General features: G+C 37.5%; 1 protein-coding gene across 17 annotated transcripts in view; it reads left to right on the forward strand.

Annotated features, from left to right (window-relative positions):
• Positions 1-20,183, forward strand: part of SYNE1 (spectrin repeat containing nuclear envelope protein 1) — a 530,910-nt gene that overhangs the window by 55,260 nt on the left and 455,467 nt on the right. The window contains exon 1 of one of the 17 annotated variants that reach the window (XM_050786844.1): positions 18,329-18,685. The exons of the other annotated variants lie outside the window; for them this stretch is intronic. Within the exon in view, the coding sequence (XP_050642801.1) occupies positions 18,646-18,685 (40 nt within the window). The 5' untranslated portion in view covers positions 18,329-18,645. Of the gene's footprint in view, positions 1-18,328; positions 18,686-20,183 lie in introns of those variants that run through there. 17 annotated transcript variants of the gene reach the window in all.

The following is a 20,183-nucleotide window of genomic DNA, read 5'->3' on the forward strand; positions in this document are numbered from 1 at the left end:
TAAGGAGGGATGTGAGAGACACTGTGAGAATATTTAAGACAAGGTGCTACAGATTTTGAGAGAAGGGAAAGAGAACTTCCGGATATGATGATATTGTGGAAGATCTTAACTTTCTTTGAACTAGGTGCTAAGGAGAATTTCTACCAGCTGCCACAGAAGAGCTGAAGGTATTCAGAGGGGCAGGCTAACTTGCAAAACTTCCCTCCGGGCAGGCAGCTGGAGGGAAGTCCAGGCTGTGTTTGGGAAGTGGGGGGTGGAAGGGGATATGATTTGGCAGAAGCAAGCTATATGTCATACAACTAGCTCTATGTGGGTTATTGGTGACATGACTAGGAAGTAGGTTGAGGCCAAATTGTAAAAAGTTTTGAGTACTAGGATATAGAGCAAAAGGGCTGCTAGGCACTGGTAACCCATTTTAAGGTGGCAAGGGAGTGATATTATCAGAGTCAAGCTCTGAAAAATTAATCTAGGGTACTCAAGAAGAGTGAATCGGATAGCAGAGACTGGAGTGGGGAAGACAAGAATAGATGCATCAGAATCAGCAAGGGGCATTTACAAAAATTCAAACCCTGGATCCCAGCACTGGTAATTTTGACTCATTGAGTCTGGAGTGACCCAGGTGTCTGCAATATTAACAAAAACCCCAAAGTATTCTTAGGCTGGTGGACCACTAGGTACCCTTTAAGAAACATCAAGGGAAAGTGATGAGGTGTTTGCACTAAAACTGGAAAGGGAGGTCTGAGGACAGGACAAGGAATGAAAGCAAAGGTGATGGATGAGATATTGGTGCAGGGAGGAGGCCATAAGGAGTGGGAAGTTGGTGTGCTTATGTCTGCTATAGTACTCACAGCCCAGTAACTGTGTGTTTACATGGTTATTTTCCTACTCTGAATTCTCTACATCATCCTTTTAGGATGCAGTGGCTACTCAGTAAATATTTGTAGAATGACATTATTCTTTGCACCCTCAGAGACTCCTGTGTACTTACTGGTGAGACTTCCGGTCTCTCTCCAGGAAACTGGGAGGTCATTTGATTTGAGGTACAGGCCGCAGGTTGTGGCTGATGGAAAAGCCCTCTCAATATTCCAGTCCCTGGCCCACCAGGGCATCCCCTCATACCTGTGCACATATAAGTCCTAGTCAATTCAGGCACATACATGGTTTAGCCTGCTGCACTTGGCCAGGAATTCAGAGAGCTGTCAGTGCTATGTGGAGGGCACTCTCAAGGAAGCAGGTCTTTGCACATATCAGTGGTTCCTGCGGCCTCCTTGGAAGACGTATTGTTCATTTTAACTAGCTCTGCTTAGGTAGGTTTTGCTAAAGTTTACAAAGTAGAGACTAACTGATCAGTGAAGAATGGAACACATTGTATAAGAAGCCAAGAGAAGAGCAACATTACAGGTATTAACAGATGTAGCCCAATGAGTGCCAAATACTCTTCCTGCAAATGTTTACATCTAAGTGTACATGTGTTGTGGTCATTTGTGGCTCTGTAACAAATTGCAAAACTCAGTAGCAAAAAACAATCACTTATATTATTCTCACACATTTTGAGCATCAGGAATTTTGGATAGGACTCAGTAGGAATGGCTTATCTCTGCTCCACAATGCCTGGGTCCTCAGCTAGAAGGCTTAAATACTGCTGGCTAATATGCAGAAGACTGAAACTGGACCCCTTCCTTTCACCATATATAAAAATCAACTCAAGATGGACCAAAGACTTAAAGGTAAAATCTGAAACTATAAAACTCTAGAAGAAAACCTAAGAAATACCACTGTAGACATAGGCCCTGCCAAAATTTCATGATGAAGATTCCAAAAGCAATTGCAACAAAATTGCAACAAAAAAAACTGTCAAGCAAGGCCTAATTAAACTAAAGAGCTTCTGCATAGCAAAAGAAACTATCAACTGAGTAAACAGACAACCTACAGAATGGGAGAAAATATTTGCAAACTATGCATCTGACAAAGATCTAATGTCCAGAATCCATAAGGAACTTAAACAAATCAACTAGCAAAATAAATAAACAGCCCCATTGAAAAATGGGCACAGGACATGAACAGACATTTCTATAAGAAGACACACATGCGGACAAGTATATGAAAAAATGCTCGACATCACTCATCATCAGAAAAATGCAAATCAAAACCATAATGAGCTGCCATCTCACACCAGTTAGAATGGCTATTACTAAAAAGTCAAGAAATGAGAGATGCTGGTGAGGTTGTGGAGAGAAAGGGAACACCTATACATTTCTGGTGGGAATGTAAATTAGTTCAGCCACTGTGGAAAGCAGTTTGGAGATTTCTCCAAGAACTTAAAACAGAATTACCATTTGACACAGCAATCCCATTAGTGGGTATATACCCAAAGGAATATAAATTGTTCTGTCATAAAGACACATTCATGCAGATGTTCATTGCAGCACTATTCACAATGGCAAAAGCATGGAATCAGACCATCAGTGATGGACTGGGCAAAGAAAATGTGGTATATACACACCATGGAATAATACACAGCCATAACAGGAATGAAATCATGTCCTTTACAGCAACATGGATGGAGCTGGAGGCCATTACCCTAAGCGAATTAACAAGGGAACAGAGAAACAAATACCACATGTTCTTACCTGTAAGTGGGAGCTAAACATTGAGTACATATGGACACAAAGAAGGGAATAACAGACACCGGGGTCTACTTGAGGGTAGAGGATGGGAGGAGGGTAAGGATTGAAAAACTACCTATTGAGTACTATGCTTATTACCTGGGTGACAAAATAATCTGTATACTAAACCCCCAATACATGCAGTTTACCCATGTAACAAACCTGTGCATGTACCCCCTGAACCTAAAATAAAAGTTGGAAAGAAAAAACAAAAGTGACGCAGTAAGAAAGGAAAAGAAAATGCTGGTGGCTGGAATCTTATGAAAGCTCTCTTCTTATATCTGGCAGTTGATTCTGGCCTGTGGCTGAGACTTTAGCTGGAACATCTGCCACGTGGCCTCTGCCTGTGGCCTGGGTATTCTCACAACATAGTAGCTGAGATCCAAAGGCAGGTGACTCAAGAGAAAGAGCCAGACAGAACTTTTTGCCTTTAAGACCCAGTCTCAGAAGTCACACAGTCTCACTTCTTACATATCCTACTTGTCACGGTAACCCCAATAGCTCTCCCAACTTCAAGGGGAAGGAAAAAAGTTTCTACCTCTTAATGGGGTAGTAACAAGGTTCTGGAAGAGCATGTAAGACCAGAAATATTATTGTTGTCATCTTTGGAAAATGCAGTCTTCTGCAATATGACTTAAGAAAAGAAATACTCTCAGTTACTAAATTTAAACCAATGGAGACTGTTTTGCGAGAAGTAGTAAGTAAAATATCGTTATCTTTACTATAGATTTGCATTTCTTGGTTATAGGCATATGAAGTCAAATCTCTTCTGAAATAAATTAGAATATTAAATTAATATCTGTTTCCAAAGACTGGATGGATTTTGAAATAAATAACCTGGAAACAAAAGATGGCTCTTACTGTTAAAAAAAAAAGTTAATGAAATAAACGGAGAAGTGACAGTAATATAAAATGTTATTAGATAAATTCATAAAAGAGATGTATGCATAGTAATCAGAGGTCAAATTCTTAATTATGAAAGTTAACAGGAAAACAGGGTTATAGACTTTATAGGGTTAAGAAGCCTTAAAAAATTTCAAAAGGAAATCTTGAAATCAAAGTTAGATACTGGAAATTAAAGAAGATGAAGGGTTTTTGTTTTTGTTTTTTTATTTTGTTTTTTGAGATGGAGTCTCACTCTGCTGCCCAGGCCGTAGTGCAGTGGCACAGTCTCTGCTCACTGCAACCTCCGCCTCCCATGTTCAAGTGATTCTCCTGCTTCAGCCTCCAAGTAGCTGGGATTTACAGGCACATGCCACCACGCCCGGCTAATTTTTGTATTTTTTTTGTGGAAACGGGGTGTCACCATGTTGGCCAGGCTGGTCTTGAATACCTGACCTCAAGTGATCCGCCCACCTCAGCTTCCCAAAGTGCTGAGATTACAGGCATGAGCTACCACACCAGGCCAAGAATATGAAATTTTGATATGATATTATGGTAATGAAAGCTGTTAACATTGGGGGAGACTGGGTGAAGGTGTACATGGGATCTTCCTTTGTATTTCCATGTAACTTCCTGTGAATCTGTAAATATTTCATAATTTAAAAACTTTTTAAAAAGTGAAAAAAATATAGTTTCAGATTTCATGAATTTAACAAAAAAAAAGTTTACAATTGTTTCACTGCCTATTGTAGCAAAAAAAACCTATTTTTGCTATCTAGATTTATATATTTAGTAGAAAGAATGACACTTTATGCGTATACTCTGACAATCACAAAAACACTGCATCAAATCACAGAATATACAGGGAAAAATACAGGATGTAGAGAAGATGTGGAGTTTGTTATTCCAAGAAACATTTGTTTCTGGTTGTTACTTTCTAAGTAAGGCCTGTCGGATACTATAAGCATTTTGCAAGTAGGCAAGGTATAGTATAACAAGTAAATTATTTTGTTGACATATTGTTCACAAATCTAAATTAAAACAAACAAACAAACCAGAAAACTCAAGCTGGTAATAATGGGGAGTTGTGATACAGTCTAAGTGAATGTAGGCCTTCACTTCAACTCCCGTCTGGAAAATCACCAGAGTTTAGAAGCATTTTCATAGTTAGAGAATTTTTTTTGTTGTTGAGACGGAGTCTCGCTGTGTCGCCCAGGCTGGAGTGCAGTGGCGCGATCTCGGCTCACTGCAAGCTCCGCCTCCCAGGTTCACGTCCTTCTCCTGCCTCAGCCTCCCCAGTAGCTGGGACTACAGGCGCCCGCCACCATGCCCGGCTAGTTTTTTTGTTTTTAGTAGAGACGGGGTTTCACTGTGTTAGCCAGGATGATCTGGATTTCCTGACCTCGTGATCCGCCTGCCTTGGCCTCCCAAAGTGCTGGGATTACAGGCGTGATACACCGCGCCTGGCCGAGAATATTTTTATGATTTAAAATGAAGTAATGATGTCATTTTTTAGACTCAGTTGTTTTCATGGGTGTTGGTGAGTTCTTGCAAAGTGGCAATTGTGTTCATACTTCTGCCTAAAACCATGGGCCCTAGGTTAGCAGTGTGACTTCTTTAAAGCCCTGCATTAATTATGCTTCTAATAAAATTCTTTCTATTGTTGAGCCACTTGCAATAGCAAGTTTTATTCTTTGTCAAGAACAAAAACACTTTATTAGCTCCAGTGATTATAGCCTTCCTATCTGAAGCTCGAATTAATTTAAAGAAATAACAAAAAATGCCTTCTTAACATATGAACAATTTTGATTGACAATAAAAGCTGGCATTTTATATGTGTATGTGTCCCTCAAGTTATTTTCAAATTACTAAAAATGCTGTTTGCTTTAGACCCCAATCTGTTTGCCATGTATCTTTTGTTAGTGCTTAATCATGAAGTCAAATTGTGTCTCCATTTCCTGTTTGCTTTGAGGGAGATCTACTCTTCTTTAATCTAATCGGACTAAATGTGATTACATTCAGGGAAGCACAAATTCAAAGTTGGATTTTTCCACTAATTCTTGACAGCCAGGTTTAGAGGAGTGTAAAATAATTTTCCCACTTCCTGTAGCTAATTTTAATAGGAAGGTGAAGAATCTGGCTATCTGTCCTTATACCTGCTGTGATTCAAAACATGACAAGGTTTTGAAAGCCTTTGCTCTGTGTGTCCCTATGTCACTTGGAAAATACCTGTGTCTTTTTGGGGTAGCCTGCATCCCATAGTAGTTAATTCTTTAGTTATTTACCTCTGAGAGATATAATAAGGTAGGCCTTAGAAGTTAATTTGGTGGCAAAAGGAGGTTTAGAGAGGAAAACACACCAAATTGCATACGATTTGTCATAAAGAAACTTGAGTACGATGTACTCTTGGAAACTGAGTGACTGGAAGAAAAACCTAGCACTGTCTAAATACATGGGAGTGCTGCAAACTGTGCGTAGCAGGACTCAAAAACCAAGACTCTGCTATGTGCTAGTATTTCTGCTGTAAATGCCTACTAATTTGTTATTCCCAATCTGTAGTTGGACCTTGAACACTGGCTCACGCAAAGCAAGTTTTATTGATTTTGTTTCTATCCTATAGATACAGAATGTGAATGCATACCAATAACTGCATAAAGCAAGCAGCTAATGCGGATTAGATTTAACATTAGCAAAGAAAGATGAGTTGGTATATATATATATATAAAATATATTTTAAAACCACAGCAGGAACAATTTAATAGCTGACTGAATTGCTACCAGAAAGACATGCACAGGCATGTTTGCTGATTAGCCAAGGTCCACTTTGTTCTTATTTGGCAGATTATGCAATAGCCGTTTCCCAGAACATTACTAATAATGCTGCAAGAATTATAAGGGAAAGTTTGTTTACACTGAATATTTTAAAAGAGATTACAGTCACATCAAGTTGCTAAGATAGAAAGTAATAATAATAATAACATGTAGCATGCATTAAACGCCTATTACATTCCAGGCACTGTGCTATGTGTTTTGCATATACATTGTTCATTTAGCTTTCAAGCAACCCTGTGAGGTAGCTGTTAATAATTTCCTCATTACAGAGATGATGAAACTGATGTTCTGATAGGCTGAGAAACTTGTTCAAGGTTGCACAGCTAGTGAGCTGTGGCAAACCTAGGCTGTTCTGACTCTAAAGATCATGTTTATGTTGACACCACAATCTTAAAATGGAACAACATCCTATTGGATTACTGAACTGTAGTGAAATGCAATATAACTTCTCTTTTTAATGTTTTAAGCAGTTTGCATAATTAAATTATTGAACAAATATTTTAAGATTCTAAAGCTATGGTTTTTGAACTCCAGTTCGGATAAGAATGACATGAGGAGTGTGTTCCAATGCAGACCTCTAAGCCTTGTCTCAGAGAATCTCAGAGCATCTGATGCAGAACCCAGGAAGCTCCATCTCTAATGAGCATTGCATTCTGATGTCATTGGTCCATGAAACACATTTTGACAGATACAAATCTAGAGGCATGTAGTTCAGGCCAGACCACTAAATAAAAGCTTCTTTCAGAATTGGTCTGCTCAATGCAGTATGATATTACGAAAAACTTTATCAGGTGTTGCTCCTTGAAATAGTCCTTTAGGACATTTATTCCCAGGTTGAAGACCACCATCCTATACCATGGGAGTTAGAGAAAACCTCATCAGCTGTGCACGCCACCATCATGTGTCATTCAGGGATGGGATTATAGCTAAGATAGAAGAGTTCTTACATTTCATGTTTTGATATATTCATTCACATTATTTTTCTTAAGAAAGCATAATTCCAAAGGTTATTCTCTTAAAGTAAGTACTTCCATGGTGGCTTAAAGAATCTAAAGCCACAGAAATAAAAAGCAAAACAAAATTAAAAACAATCAGACAAAACAAAAACAAACAAACAAACAGAAAACAGCTAAGAGTGAACTGAAGTTTCAAGAGTCCTGTTGTATAAGGATTTGACTGAATGGTGCCTGTCCCAAGAATCTGAAAGTGTTAGTGTGCCTGAAAAAAACAGAAGTTAGATTACACATGGGGGCAAATTACTTTGATTACCTTAGATACTTCAAATACCTTAATGCTTTCACACAAACATATAAAGTGTATATCCTTCAAGTGGGGTTTTCCATGGTTGAGAAACAACTATGGTATTGACTTAGCACCTATTATACTCATATCCTTTCCTTCCCTCAAAGCTTCATTTAGTACAATTAATGAGACAAGATTTGGATTGATTACCAGACTGCTTAAACTTAATCAACCAACAAAGACTGAAAAGCATCATAAAAGAAGTAAGAGAAAGAGGAGGAAGGGCTCCCAGTCCTTGTTGTTAAATTACAGCAATTAACTGTCAGGTTCAGAAAGGAAAGGCAAGTACAAGAGCAAAGAGGAGGTAACTACACAGGGTTGAGCTTGGAGATGCCTTTGCGGAGGTGCAGACACATTTCTGAGGCAACTCTCCAGATCTCATCTATGAAAACAACCTATATATAAAAAACATATTATATAATATATTTTATATATTATATATAACATATTACATATTATATATAGTATATATTATATAACATGTTTTATATATATTATATATTATGTTATATATTATATATAACATTTTATATATATATATATATATATATATATTTCCTCTCTAAACCTACTCCTTTTGCCACCAAATTCTAAGGCCTGCCTTGTTATATCTGTCATATATATCTATATATATCCCATTATATATTCCATGACTATAGATTTGGCCCATTTTCTCCATTCTTACCCCATTATGAGGCTCAAACCATAGTTACAGTCTGGGACTTCATGTAATTTGTTTTTGAGAATCTATAACTCATAAAGAGATGACTCAGAGCTTGGTCAAACATCTCTAATGTTTTTGCTTCCCCCCACTCCCACAACCTGTAAAGTTAAAATATGTTCTGTGGTTCCAACAGGTGAAGCAGAGCTTTGATGCTATTATGCTATATCTAAAAATGAACCTGTTTTGTTTCTTAGTCATAGAAGTTTAGTGTATATGATACATACTCTTTTAGGATAGGTAGATGCTATTGTTAGTTAGTTTTATCATTTTCTTCATTTTCTTCAAAGTTTTAAAAAATAATTACCCTAATTCTTGAACACATGAGTTAGAGTGTCAAGGTAACAGACTTTTATAGGGAAATCCGCAGAAAAGTTTTAATTTATGACAGTCCCAATACTACATTCTTGACATTTCTTGAAGAGAGGTTCTAAATCTTCTTGAACATTTTTTACTGTTTTCAAAATTAGAGAATGGTAAGTTGGGGTCATCTGAGGGAAGAAGAGTTGTGAGCAATGGAATTTCAACCTGCTTTTTAATCACTTCTCTTCAGTTCCTCTCAGTTGAAAACGTCAGCCTCCTCTATAGAGACCTCAAGTAGGTACTGCCCAGAGGGGAGTCTCCACCTCTAAGTACCTCACCCTTAGAAAAGTAATCCTTTCTCTTTCTTCACCCTTAATTTTTCATTGCCTGAGGATATTCAAGTAGGTGTTATCTAATTCGAGCAGTTGACAATGAGGTGTGAATGTCAAATAGACATGTCCTTCCCAGAAGGTGTTTACATTCCTAAAATGTTTATTAGACCAAACGCAACTCCCTCTTTCAGAATTTGTGGCTGATTTGCTTTTGTATGCTCTGTGGGCTTTTCCTGCCTTCCCTCATAAACCAAATGACCTGGAAAACAAACCAATATACATCATTCACACACAACACCCATGAACAAATACCAGGAAATAACTTTTATTCCATAGCTTTTGGCATTACACCAATTCATTCCCCTTACCTCTGCTCTCTCTCCTTCTTAAGTTACTCTTCATCCCTAGCAAAAGTTGAGTTGCCCTTCAGGAAAGACTTTTTCTGTCATGAATCTTTCCAACTGCAGAGGAAGGAGCTTTTGAGTATCCGGCAATGATGCGTATTATTACTGACATTCTGGTTTTGTGACATTGGGTGGGTCATAGACTCTGGAGCTGTTTCCTAATCCATAAAAAGTGCTCTTATTCTAGAAATCTATTATTCTGGGAGTTCCCTTATTCTGTTTATTGGCATTGAAGCTCTTCCAATCCAAACAATTTCTCCCATAAGGCACAGGAAATGAGCACTTTTACAAAAAGCAAGACATTTAGGACTGAAATGAGTTGTTCTAAAAGCTAATTAGATTGCTCTGCATTTTGGATACACATAATTAATGGACCCCGCCTTTAAGACCAATAGTGAGAAGAACTGAATTGGCAAAATGGACAAAAATAGAACATACTTTGGTTTGTAGAAGTTTGAATTTTGGTAAGATGGTAGTAACATTACCTCCATTGTTACACTTCATTACAGGAAAATGCTAAGTATTATGTTATGCAATGATAATAGAAATATCACTCAGACACCTCAAAAGTGTCATTAAAGATGTAGGCATTATACAAAAATATATTGATTTCTACTTACCTTTTCAAATGCTTCAGGCAAAAGGCCAGTCCAAGATTGCGATGATAACGCTGCCTCAACACCTACCCCTTCCTTAATTCAGGAAGTGACTAGAGTTTTGTCATTGTAATTGCAAATATGATAATTTCCTGGGAAGGAAATGTTTAAAAATTGTGATGATGCACAAACTAGCATTGAAAAAGTTTAAAAATGCATTGAAAATAACAAGTTAGTTGCATATAGCAAGTAAATAGAAAATGATTACAAACTAAATTTAGTTACATGTTACTCTTTCCTTTTTAAATTATTTAAGAAAATACACTAAAATGTGGATCTTTTTCTCTGCCAGGGAGAATGCCTCTTCTGTCACGGTAATTGACCCAATACAAATACAGCCATAATAAAACAATTTTGTTTCCTGAGACCCATTCTCTTTCTCTCTTTGTGGGTACTTTACAGTCATGGATTTTGGGTTAAATCACACCATTTTATTAGTGACAGGAAGGTAATTTGCATGCTTTCTTCCTTCCTTTTTTTAGGGTAAAAAGTATGCACATATAGAAATTAAATATAAATCCTCCCCCTTCATCATGCTGCTGTCATGAAATGCCTCTGAAGGATTGTAGGTGTGTAGCTCTAAATTTCATGGTGTTCCAGGATTCACATACACATATTCACATACACATTCTCCATTCCTTCAGAAATTGCTAGCATTTTTGTTTGTTTGTTTCTGCACATTGAATTTTTCTTTCTTCCCTTGATTTTCCTTTTCTGAAGACCCAGATTCAACACAAGTGTCAGTTCTCAGCTAGAGGTCATTGCCAAGGCTGTTATTTAAAAAGCAAGCCTAGTAATCAGTTCTTTGTTTCCTGGTCTTAAGCAGTCTCAGAAGACAAACCCAGTAGGGGTCATTTTCATTCCTTTGGGTTAAAAGAAACCTCAGAATGGAACACATTGTAAGGTAATGTTTACTGGTTAAATTTGTTGAAACTAAGTAATTGAGATGGAAAGATGTCAATTGAAAAATATCTCTGTATTACTGTGTAGGTCAAAAAAGACCAGAGTAAATATCAAATTAAATAAGCAACTTGATTTCTTTTTTTCTTTTTTTTTTTTTTGTTGAGACAGAGTCTCGCTTTGTCGCCCAGGCTGGGGTGCAGTGGCCAGATCTCAGCTCACTGCAAGCTCCGCCTCCCGGGTTTACGCCATTCTCCTGCCTCAGCCTCCCAAGTAGCTGGGACTATAGGCGCCCGCCACCTCGCCCGGCTAGTTTTTTGTATATTTTTTAGTAGAGACGGGGTTTCACCATGTTAGCCAGGATGGTCTCGATCTCCTGACCTCGTGATCCGCCCGTCTTGGCCTCCCAAAGTGCTGGGATTACAGGCTTGAGCCACCGCGCCCGGCCGCAACTTGATTTCTGAGCAGAGTCCCCTCCTTGCTTTCAGACCAGTGGGATGAATCTCCCTTTGTGTATCCCTTTCTGAGACTGGGCAGGGCGGTCTCATGTGAATTCCTCCACATCTGGGTGCCTTTAGGGGAGAGCTCCTAGATAGATGCTTACCTTACTTATTGCTGTGAATAGGAGTTTTTTGGTTTGCTTGTTTTTCTTTCTCTTTGGTGAGGTACACTACAAAAGAAAGACTTCTTATGATAGTAGGGACTGAACCTTCCTAGGTAGCTCCCTTTATGAATTTGTAGAAGGAAGGGGATACCATTGTTTCAATTGCCTCTGATTAACGGAACAGCTGTTAGTAATCTGCAAGACCGGCTTCCTGGTGGGCATAGGTGAAGGACACCATCCATCCCAAAGTTGGTTGGGATGAAGGACTGGAAAAAGCCCAGTGCTGAGACACTAGAGGCCTCAGCAAGTCCGGCCTGTAGTGCCAGCAAGGCTGCACCTCCCAGAAAGGGTCAAGTTGACCACTTTGGCCTTTAACTAGCAACCTTTTTGTTTTTCAGAGATCTCACTGGCTCCCCCATCTGCCTAACCCAAAAGGTATGTTAACTCCCTGGCTATCCTGTTCACAGGAGAGAAGCTAAATATCATACACAGAGAAGGAAGAGTATGAGTTTTATATATGATATAGTAATGATTTATAGGCAGAGACTCAAAAGATTTTTCTGAAAGCATGGAAATATTTTGATGTGTTTGGGACAAATACCTACGTAATACAGAGGAAATATTACTATTTTAACTTCTATATTGCTTGGTGCTGAACAAGAACATAGGAGCAAAAGTACACGGAAAATGTAAGATTGTGTATTTTATTTTGCTGTGACTTCATAATGATCTATTTAGCTATTATTAACATGGAAATAATTGAAGAATTCAGCAGAGTTGCCACACAGGGTCTAGACAACACGAAATAATTGTTAGACTTACACTTTTCATTTTTAAATTATTTCAGAAACTAAATTGTAAACTAAATGGTAGGTCAGTGTATTCAGTAGACTGAAGTAACTAAGAACACATCTTCATGACGGGCTAAGACCATATTCAGATCACCTGTAATTTAATAAAAGTGTATTTAGTTTATGAAAGTATGGCCTCAAGACTTGTTTCTACAGCTATTTTATTAGCATCGAAAATCAAACTAACATATCTTTACCATCAAGGAGAGGTGGTTTATATTCCCAAATTGTTTTAGGCAGAGTGCAAGAATTCACACTTTTAGGGCCATCTCCAAGAAGATCTCTGAATTAATTATATGTGTGGCTCTCCACTGGCAGAGTATTTGAGAGTATTTTGGATGCAGCTTGTGTATATTCTTTTTTCTTCCTCCATTTCTTCTCATCATTCCTAAAGCTGCTTATGACCTACTTTTTCTGTTCTACTGCAGATATGCAAATCTAGTTGTCATTTCCCACAGTGTGATTATTGATTATCTTTATTTTTAAAATTTTAAAATATGGTCTTTTCCCGTCTTTATTCAACTTACTTAAAAAATTTAAATGTAACAATAGACTAAGCTATATAAGCACGGATATATGTGCTTTTCAAACATAAACTCCTGTTATCCTACCAACAACCTTATGAGGCAAGTGTCATCATTATCTCCATTTCACAGATGAGGAAACTGAAAGGAGAATCTAGATAACTTGCCCACAAGGTGATGATGAAACTAAACCCAGGAAATTGGATGCATGCTGTGAACCACTGCACCACAACATTTTCTACAGCTTATGATCCATACAGTGAGCCCCAGAGTTGATTGTGCATAAGAATCACCTGGGAGTCTTGTTAAAGCCTATTGCTGATCTGCTTCTGTAGGTCAGGATTGGAGCCAGGAATTTACATTTCTAACAAGTTCCCAGGTGGTGCTGCTGCTGCTGCTCTGAGCACTTTAAGGACCACTGATGTGTGATAATACTGAGACCAGGAGCAATAAAGAACTAATTCATTAATGTTACTTAATCTTCATTATATGAGTTAAAAATACTGGCTTTCAAAAATGGCAACTTATTACAGCTCAAAATCTCTTTTTTTTTTGTTTAAAAGTTACCCCTGGATATTATGCTTATCTCATTGTTTTTTAAATTGAATAATGTAAAACTTTATTTCACATGTTTTAAAGACCATTTTGTGAATTGCTGGTCCACATCTTTGCTTACAAATGTAATGGGACTGAAAGTTTTTCTCATTGATTTTATTTAAAATTCTAAGCCAGGTGCAGTGGCAAGAGCCTGTAGTTCTAGCTACTCAGGAGTCTGAGACAGGGGGATCCCTGAGACCAGGAGTTGGAGGCTGCAGTGTGCTGACTGCACCCGTGAATAGCCACTGCACTCTATCCTGGGTACACAGAGAGACCCTGTCTCTAAATATAAATAAATAGGCCAGGCATAGTGGCTCATGCCTGCAATCCCAGCACTTTGGGAGGCCAAGGCAGGTAGATCAACTGAGGTCGGGAGTTCAAGACCACTCTAGCCAAGATGGTGAAACTCCATCTCTATTAAAAATACAAAAATTAGCCGGGTGTGGTGGTACACATTTGTAGTCCCAGCTACTCGGGAGGCTGAGGCACAAGAATTACTTGGACCCAGAGGTACAGGTTGCAGCGAGCTGAGATCGTGCCACTGCACTCCAGCCAGCCTGAGCAAAGCAGCGAGAGACTGTATCTCAAAATAAATAAATACACAAATTAAATAAAAATGTAACTCATATTTTTAGCATGCATTTTCTCACTATACTCTTTGCCTTTATGTTTATAATACATTGAGTATGCATTTTTTAATTCTTATGTAATTAAACCTATTCCTCTTTAGTTATTTTTAGGCCTAAAATGTCTTTCTTCATTATTAAGCATATTTACTGCATTTTCAGGTAGTTGTTATAGTTTATTTTAATTCCCTAAGCCATTTGGAATTTATTTTGGTGTAAAGTGAGGTTCTCAATGATTTTTTGTCTACTTTTATTTGCCTTCTGGTTTTCCATAAACTATGCATTGAATGATCTTTCTCGTTTTGTCTAGATAGACACAAGTCTCTTTCTGGACTGTGTATTTCATTGCATCCTATGGTGTGTTCTTTCTCTCTTACCACATTGCTTTAATTAATGTACGTTTTAAATCTTATTTTTAATATTTGATAGGACAAGTGATGTGTTCCCTTCCCTTGTTGTTTTTCTTTTTCATATCTGAGATTTTCTACATGAGGAAGTCAGACCGCCCTCCTTTTCTCCAGAAAGCACCCAGGAAGCTATTTTTTGACAGTAAAGATCACTTTTTTTTTCTTGGATTTTGCACAAAAATCTCTAAGTGCAAAGTTACTGCTATAATAACTAGTTAGCATTGCAATAGCAGGAGAGTTTCAGGCTCGGGGCATCATGGCAGATGAAAAAATACTCTGTTCTTTTATTCTTTTATCCTTTCTCTGTTGCCTTTGCTTCAGCAGATGGTAGAAGGACTCAGTGCTAATAATGGAGCCAAAAAATCAATAGAAGCATCCAAATTATCTGTTATATATACTTCACCAAAGGCGAATTAAGATCTTTACTATTAAAGAGAAATGTCAGCACTATGTAGGTTAGGAAAACAAAATAATGTACAGTTTTATATTATAATGGGAAAAGAAAATATTTTTCATTGAGTTATTAGTAGAATGATTAAAATGGTTATGCTTAGCATTCATCCATCTACAAATGAATGGATGAAGAAATTGTGGCATATATATAATGGAATATTATTCCGCTTTTAAAAAGAAGGAGGTCCTGTGACTTTTGACAACATAGATGAACCTAGAAGACTTGTACTAAGTGAAAAATACTGCATGACACTTACACAATAAATGTAAAAAAAGTCAAATGCATAGAAACAGAGAGTAGAACAGCAGTTAACAGGGGCAGGGGGAGGGGACAGGTTAGGGAGATGTGGGTCAAAGTGTACATGGTTGCGCCACACACACACACACACACACACACACACACACACAGAGTATGTGAAGAGATGGATATGTTAGTGTTCTTGACCATAGTAATTATTTCACTATGTATTTAAAAACATCATGTAATACACCTTAAACATATTCAATAACATGTTAATGTTTAAAATAATATAGAATAATGTAGAAAAACAAAAGATGCTTGGCAGTGCCACAAAACAAAGGGTTTGTGGATTGTTATTCTACCTGAGATTAGACGCTTAAATAATGGAAGTCACTCTTACAACTGCAGTTGTTTGTGAAATTAATATTTGAGTCTGGCCAAGCTCTAGGTGGAGTAATCCCGTAAAGACACCTTGCTGAAAATGCATCTGTGGTTTCTCTTCCTGCCTGATGTCCATTTGGCATCCACAACCTGTTGGTAATTCCACTAAGCCTTATCCTACAGCACTGTGAATTTAAGATTTAGTGCCAAAATGCTCTTTCAACCATGCTTTTAATTTAATTTGAAAGGTAGTGGATGGACTCAAATCGCCTCTGAATCTATATTTTGCTGCCCTTGGGTCTTCCTGTGTCCCCTCTGCACCTCCCTTCCTCTCACACTTCTTAATTGCTGCTATGTTTTTTTATGTGGATATTTTTTCTCAAAGCTGGTATTGTTTCTTCCTGAAAAGAAACAACATTGGCCTTGACAGTGCAAAACGAAAATACAAAGAAAGGTCATGCTAGTTGCTTGCTTCAGCTTGAGAAGACAGAACATGTTTTTCTCAAACCCGCCAGCAAACCCTGTATTACTCCCACGTCATCCCTTGTTCCTTCAGTCTTATCTCAGTGGACTGGGATGCTTAACCTTCGTTTTCAAGAAACCTTGGTTTTCACACACACCCCAGGTTCAACACTGGAGGGGTAAGGAGCTAGAAGCTGCTACGTTTGCTTGGTGCTTCTTCCCCTGTTTTCCCCTATACACAGCTGTAGTGCTGTGGAAGAAAAAAATAATTTTCAAGGATGTAAAGAAACTAAGTTTACAAGGACATTAGTTTTAGGTTTTGTATCTTCTTTTTCTCCTTGCCCCTGTGTCCTCTGCTCCCATCACCCATGTATGTAGTCAGCGCTTTGCACATAATTTGTGTGCAGTAAATGTCTCTTGAGTCATTTAAGAAGCCTGGTCCTCATTTAAGGCTACAAACCATGTTTATTCTAACTTTTTATCCCCACAGTTCCTCGCCCTTAGTTGGCACTGAGTAACTGGATTTCCAAATGGAAATAAGGCTTAAGTGAAAAATTGGAAAGGACAAGAAATCCTATTTGTAAAGCAATTGAAAACCATCTCCTCTTATTTTTTCAGTTTTTAAGAAATATGTCCTTCCTTAGAGCCTCCTTTTTTTTTTTTTTTATTTCAGCAGGGAACTTGTCTGAAAAAGGGAAGGTTTTAAAGCAAAGTTTAGCAACCTTTGACCCTTTTCTGGGTCTTAAGTGAATACCAAATAAGAATTTACAGTGATTCTAGGAGGCATTCATTATTATTTATGTCTCTATTTTACATACGGCTAAATGAAGCTATAAAGTGGCGAAGTCACCTTTTGAAATTCTCGCAGTAAATGATGATGCTGGGATCCTGAGTTGGATCTGCTGCACTCCTAGATCCCCAAATCTGTGAGTCAGTTTGATTTTTTCCCCTATAAATCATGAGAATAGTTAACATTTTTTATAAGCAAACTTTTGGGGGTTAACAAATTTGATGTTATAATAAACATTCCTCTCCAGGCACGGTGGCTCACGCCTGTAATCCCAGCACTTTGGGGGGCCAAGGTGGGCAGATCACTTGAGTTCAGGAGTTCGAGATCAGCTGGACAACATGGCAAAACCCGTCTCTACAAAAAATACATAATTAGCCGGGTGCGGTGGCGTGCCCCTGTAGTCCCAGCTACTTGGGAGGCTGAGGTGGGAGGATCACTCAAGCCTGGAAGGTTGAGGCTATAGCGAGCCCAGATTGTTCCACTGTATTCCTGCCTGGGTGACAGAGTGAGACCCTGTCTCAAACCAAAACCAAAACAAACAAAAAACAAGCATTCCTTACCCTACATGAATCAGAAACATTTTTACCAATGATTTTGTTTGTGATGTTGTTTTAACAGGCATGAGTAGGATACAACTGATTCGTGTTTTGCCTTGAAATCCCAGGCCAAGGAATTATTTGATTCTAGACCTGGAGAGTCTCACACATCTGTAAACATTTCTTGCTTAAAAATCTAGTCTTCAATTGTCTTAGGCAGCATAAAATGGAATTTAAAAAATACTCTTTGTACATTCTTACACCTATATTTGTTTGTCCTTTGTATCGCTCTTTCTTTAACTGATATTTTACGTGCTTAAGTAATGTCAAACTTCTCCAATATTGTTTGCAAGTTTCAGAAAAAAAATGGTGTGATTCTCTTGGCAACTTGCTATGTGTATTTCTAGTATGGCAATTATAATTTGTAATGAGTGTTTTGCAATATTAGATATATGGGAAAAATTCCAGAAAGCTCAAAGAACAAATCAGAAATAAACAAGATTATATCTTGTGTAAATATAAATACTAGAAATTAAATGCCCAGGTAACAGTGATCTAAAAAATGTCCATTTAGTTTCTTCTCCCAAATTCCAAAATTAAATTTCTAAAGTAACAATTCTGGAAGTTTTTATAAGTTGGATAATTTTTTTTCCAACAAAAGTCCCTTAAAAGTTATAGCAATTTTTAATTGTTTTCCAGCTTAATTGAGATTAAATAAAAATTGTATATATATATATATATATACGCACACACAATATATCTTTTCAAGGTGTGCAATGTGATTATTTGATATATTTCTTATTGTGAAATGATTACCACAATCAACACTAGGATTTTAACAAGATAAAATGCCTAATTTTCTAAATATCAGATGAAAAATGTCTCTCTTTTTTTTCACCAAAAGTGCATCTGAAGCACTTTTTGTAAATCGATATGAACACTGTCTTTGTAGACACGCTGGCACTGGGGAGCGGTGCATTTGGCTGGTAAGCAGGGGGTAAGGATGAAGAATGAGGGAAGAATAGTACGCTTTTATAGAGATGTTGCTATAGTGATAATATCAGGAGAATGCCGCTAGGGAGTTGGAAGTTCCCTGGGTGAAAGCTGAAAGCTGTGTTTGGTTTAGATACGACTGAATTAGGATAATTTGCCAAAGTCAGTAAAATAGGTGAGATATGATAAAAACAAACTGCAAGACTCCGGGTATGATAAAAGGTACTATTTTGTTATTGTTGTCTGCATGTGTGTTTCTCCCTCTCTCTTTCTGTTTCTCTCTCTTTGTGTGTGTGTGTGTGTTTGTGTGTGTGTGTGTGTACTCTTTTTCCTTTATTATAATTTGAGTTGAAATACTTGGTACCAAAAAATGAATGTGTGGAGTAGACATTAAAAGAACTCTAAAAGTTTAAAATCTTTTCTTCCTATTGTATCTGAACCTAAAACTAGTGGAAGTGAAATGAATAATACTGATTTACACTCATCATTTTGGAAAACCTAAAACCAGTATTTATAGTGAAAGCCTGAATAGTGAAAATTTAGATGATTGATATTTAGGATTTTTAAATATATATATATATATATATATATATACCTTAAGTTCTGGGATACATGTGCAGAATGTGCAGGTTTGTTACATGGGTATACATGTGCCATAGTGGTTTGCTGCACCCATCAACTCATCATCTTCATTAGGTATTTCTCCTAATGCTATCCCTCTTATCCATTTGTCTGTCAATAGACAGACTGATTCCACATCTTAGCTTTGTGAATAGTGTGCAGGGCATATGGTGGTGCAGATGTCTCTGTGATATACTGATTTCATTTCCTTTGGATACATACTCAGTAGTGGGAATGCTGGGTCATATTTTTAATTCTTTTGAGAAATCTTCATACCATTTTCCATAATGTCTTTAATAATTGACATTCCCACCATCAATGTCCAAGGGTTTCCTTTTCTCCACATCCTCACCAACACCTGTTACCTTTTGTTGTTTTGATAATATGCATCCTAATGCATGAGGTGATGTCTCACGGTGGTTTTAACTTGCTTTCCCTGATGTTTTGTGATGTTGAGCATTTTTTCTTGTAATTGGCCATTTGTATGTATTCTTTTGAGAAACGTCTAGTCAGTCAGGTCCTTTGCCCATTTTTTTGTTTTCCTGCTATTAAGTTTTTGAGTTTCTAACATGTTTTGCATATTAATCCCTTATCAATTGTGTGGTTTGCAAATATTTTCTCGACTCCCTAGGTGGTCTCTTCACTCTGTTGATGTTCCCTTTGCTGTGCAGAAGCTTTTTAGTTTGGTGCACTTCTGTTTGCCTATTTTTGCTTTGTTGGCTGTGCTTGTAAGGTTATATCCGGAAAATCATTGTGTAGTCCAGTATCAAGAAGCTGTTTTGCCCGTGTTTTCTTCTAGTACATTTATGATTTCAGGACTTACATTTAAATCTTTAATCCATTTTGAGTTGATTTTTGTGTATGTTGTAAAATAAGGATCCAGTTGCACTTTCTTGCATGTGAATAGCCAGTTTTCCTAACACCATTTCCTGAAGGGACAGTCTTTCTCCATTGTGTATTCTTGATGCCTTTTTCAAAGATTAATTGACTGAATATTATATATGGGTTTATTTCTGTGCTTTCTGTTCCATGTATTGTTTTTTTACACCAGTACCATGCAGTTTTGATCACGATAGCTATATAATATAATTTAAAATCA

Source organism: Macaca thibetana, chromosome 4 (genome assembly GCF_024542745.1).
Source record: "Macaca thibetana thibetana isolate TM-01 chromosome 4, ASM2454274v1, whole genome shotgun sequence".
NCBI classification, from domain to species: domain Eukaryota; kingdom Metazoa; phylum Chordata; class Mammalia; order Primates; family Cercopithecidae; genus Macaca; species Macaca thibetana.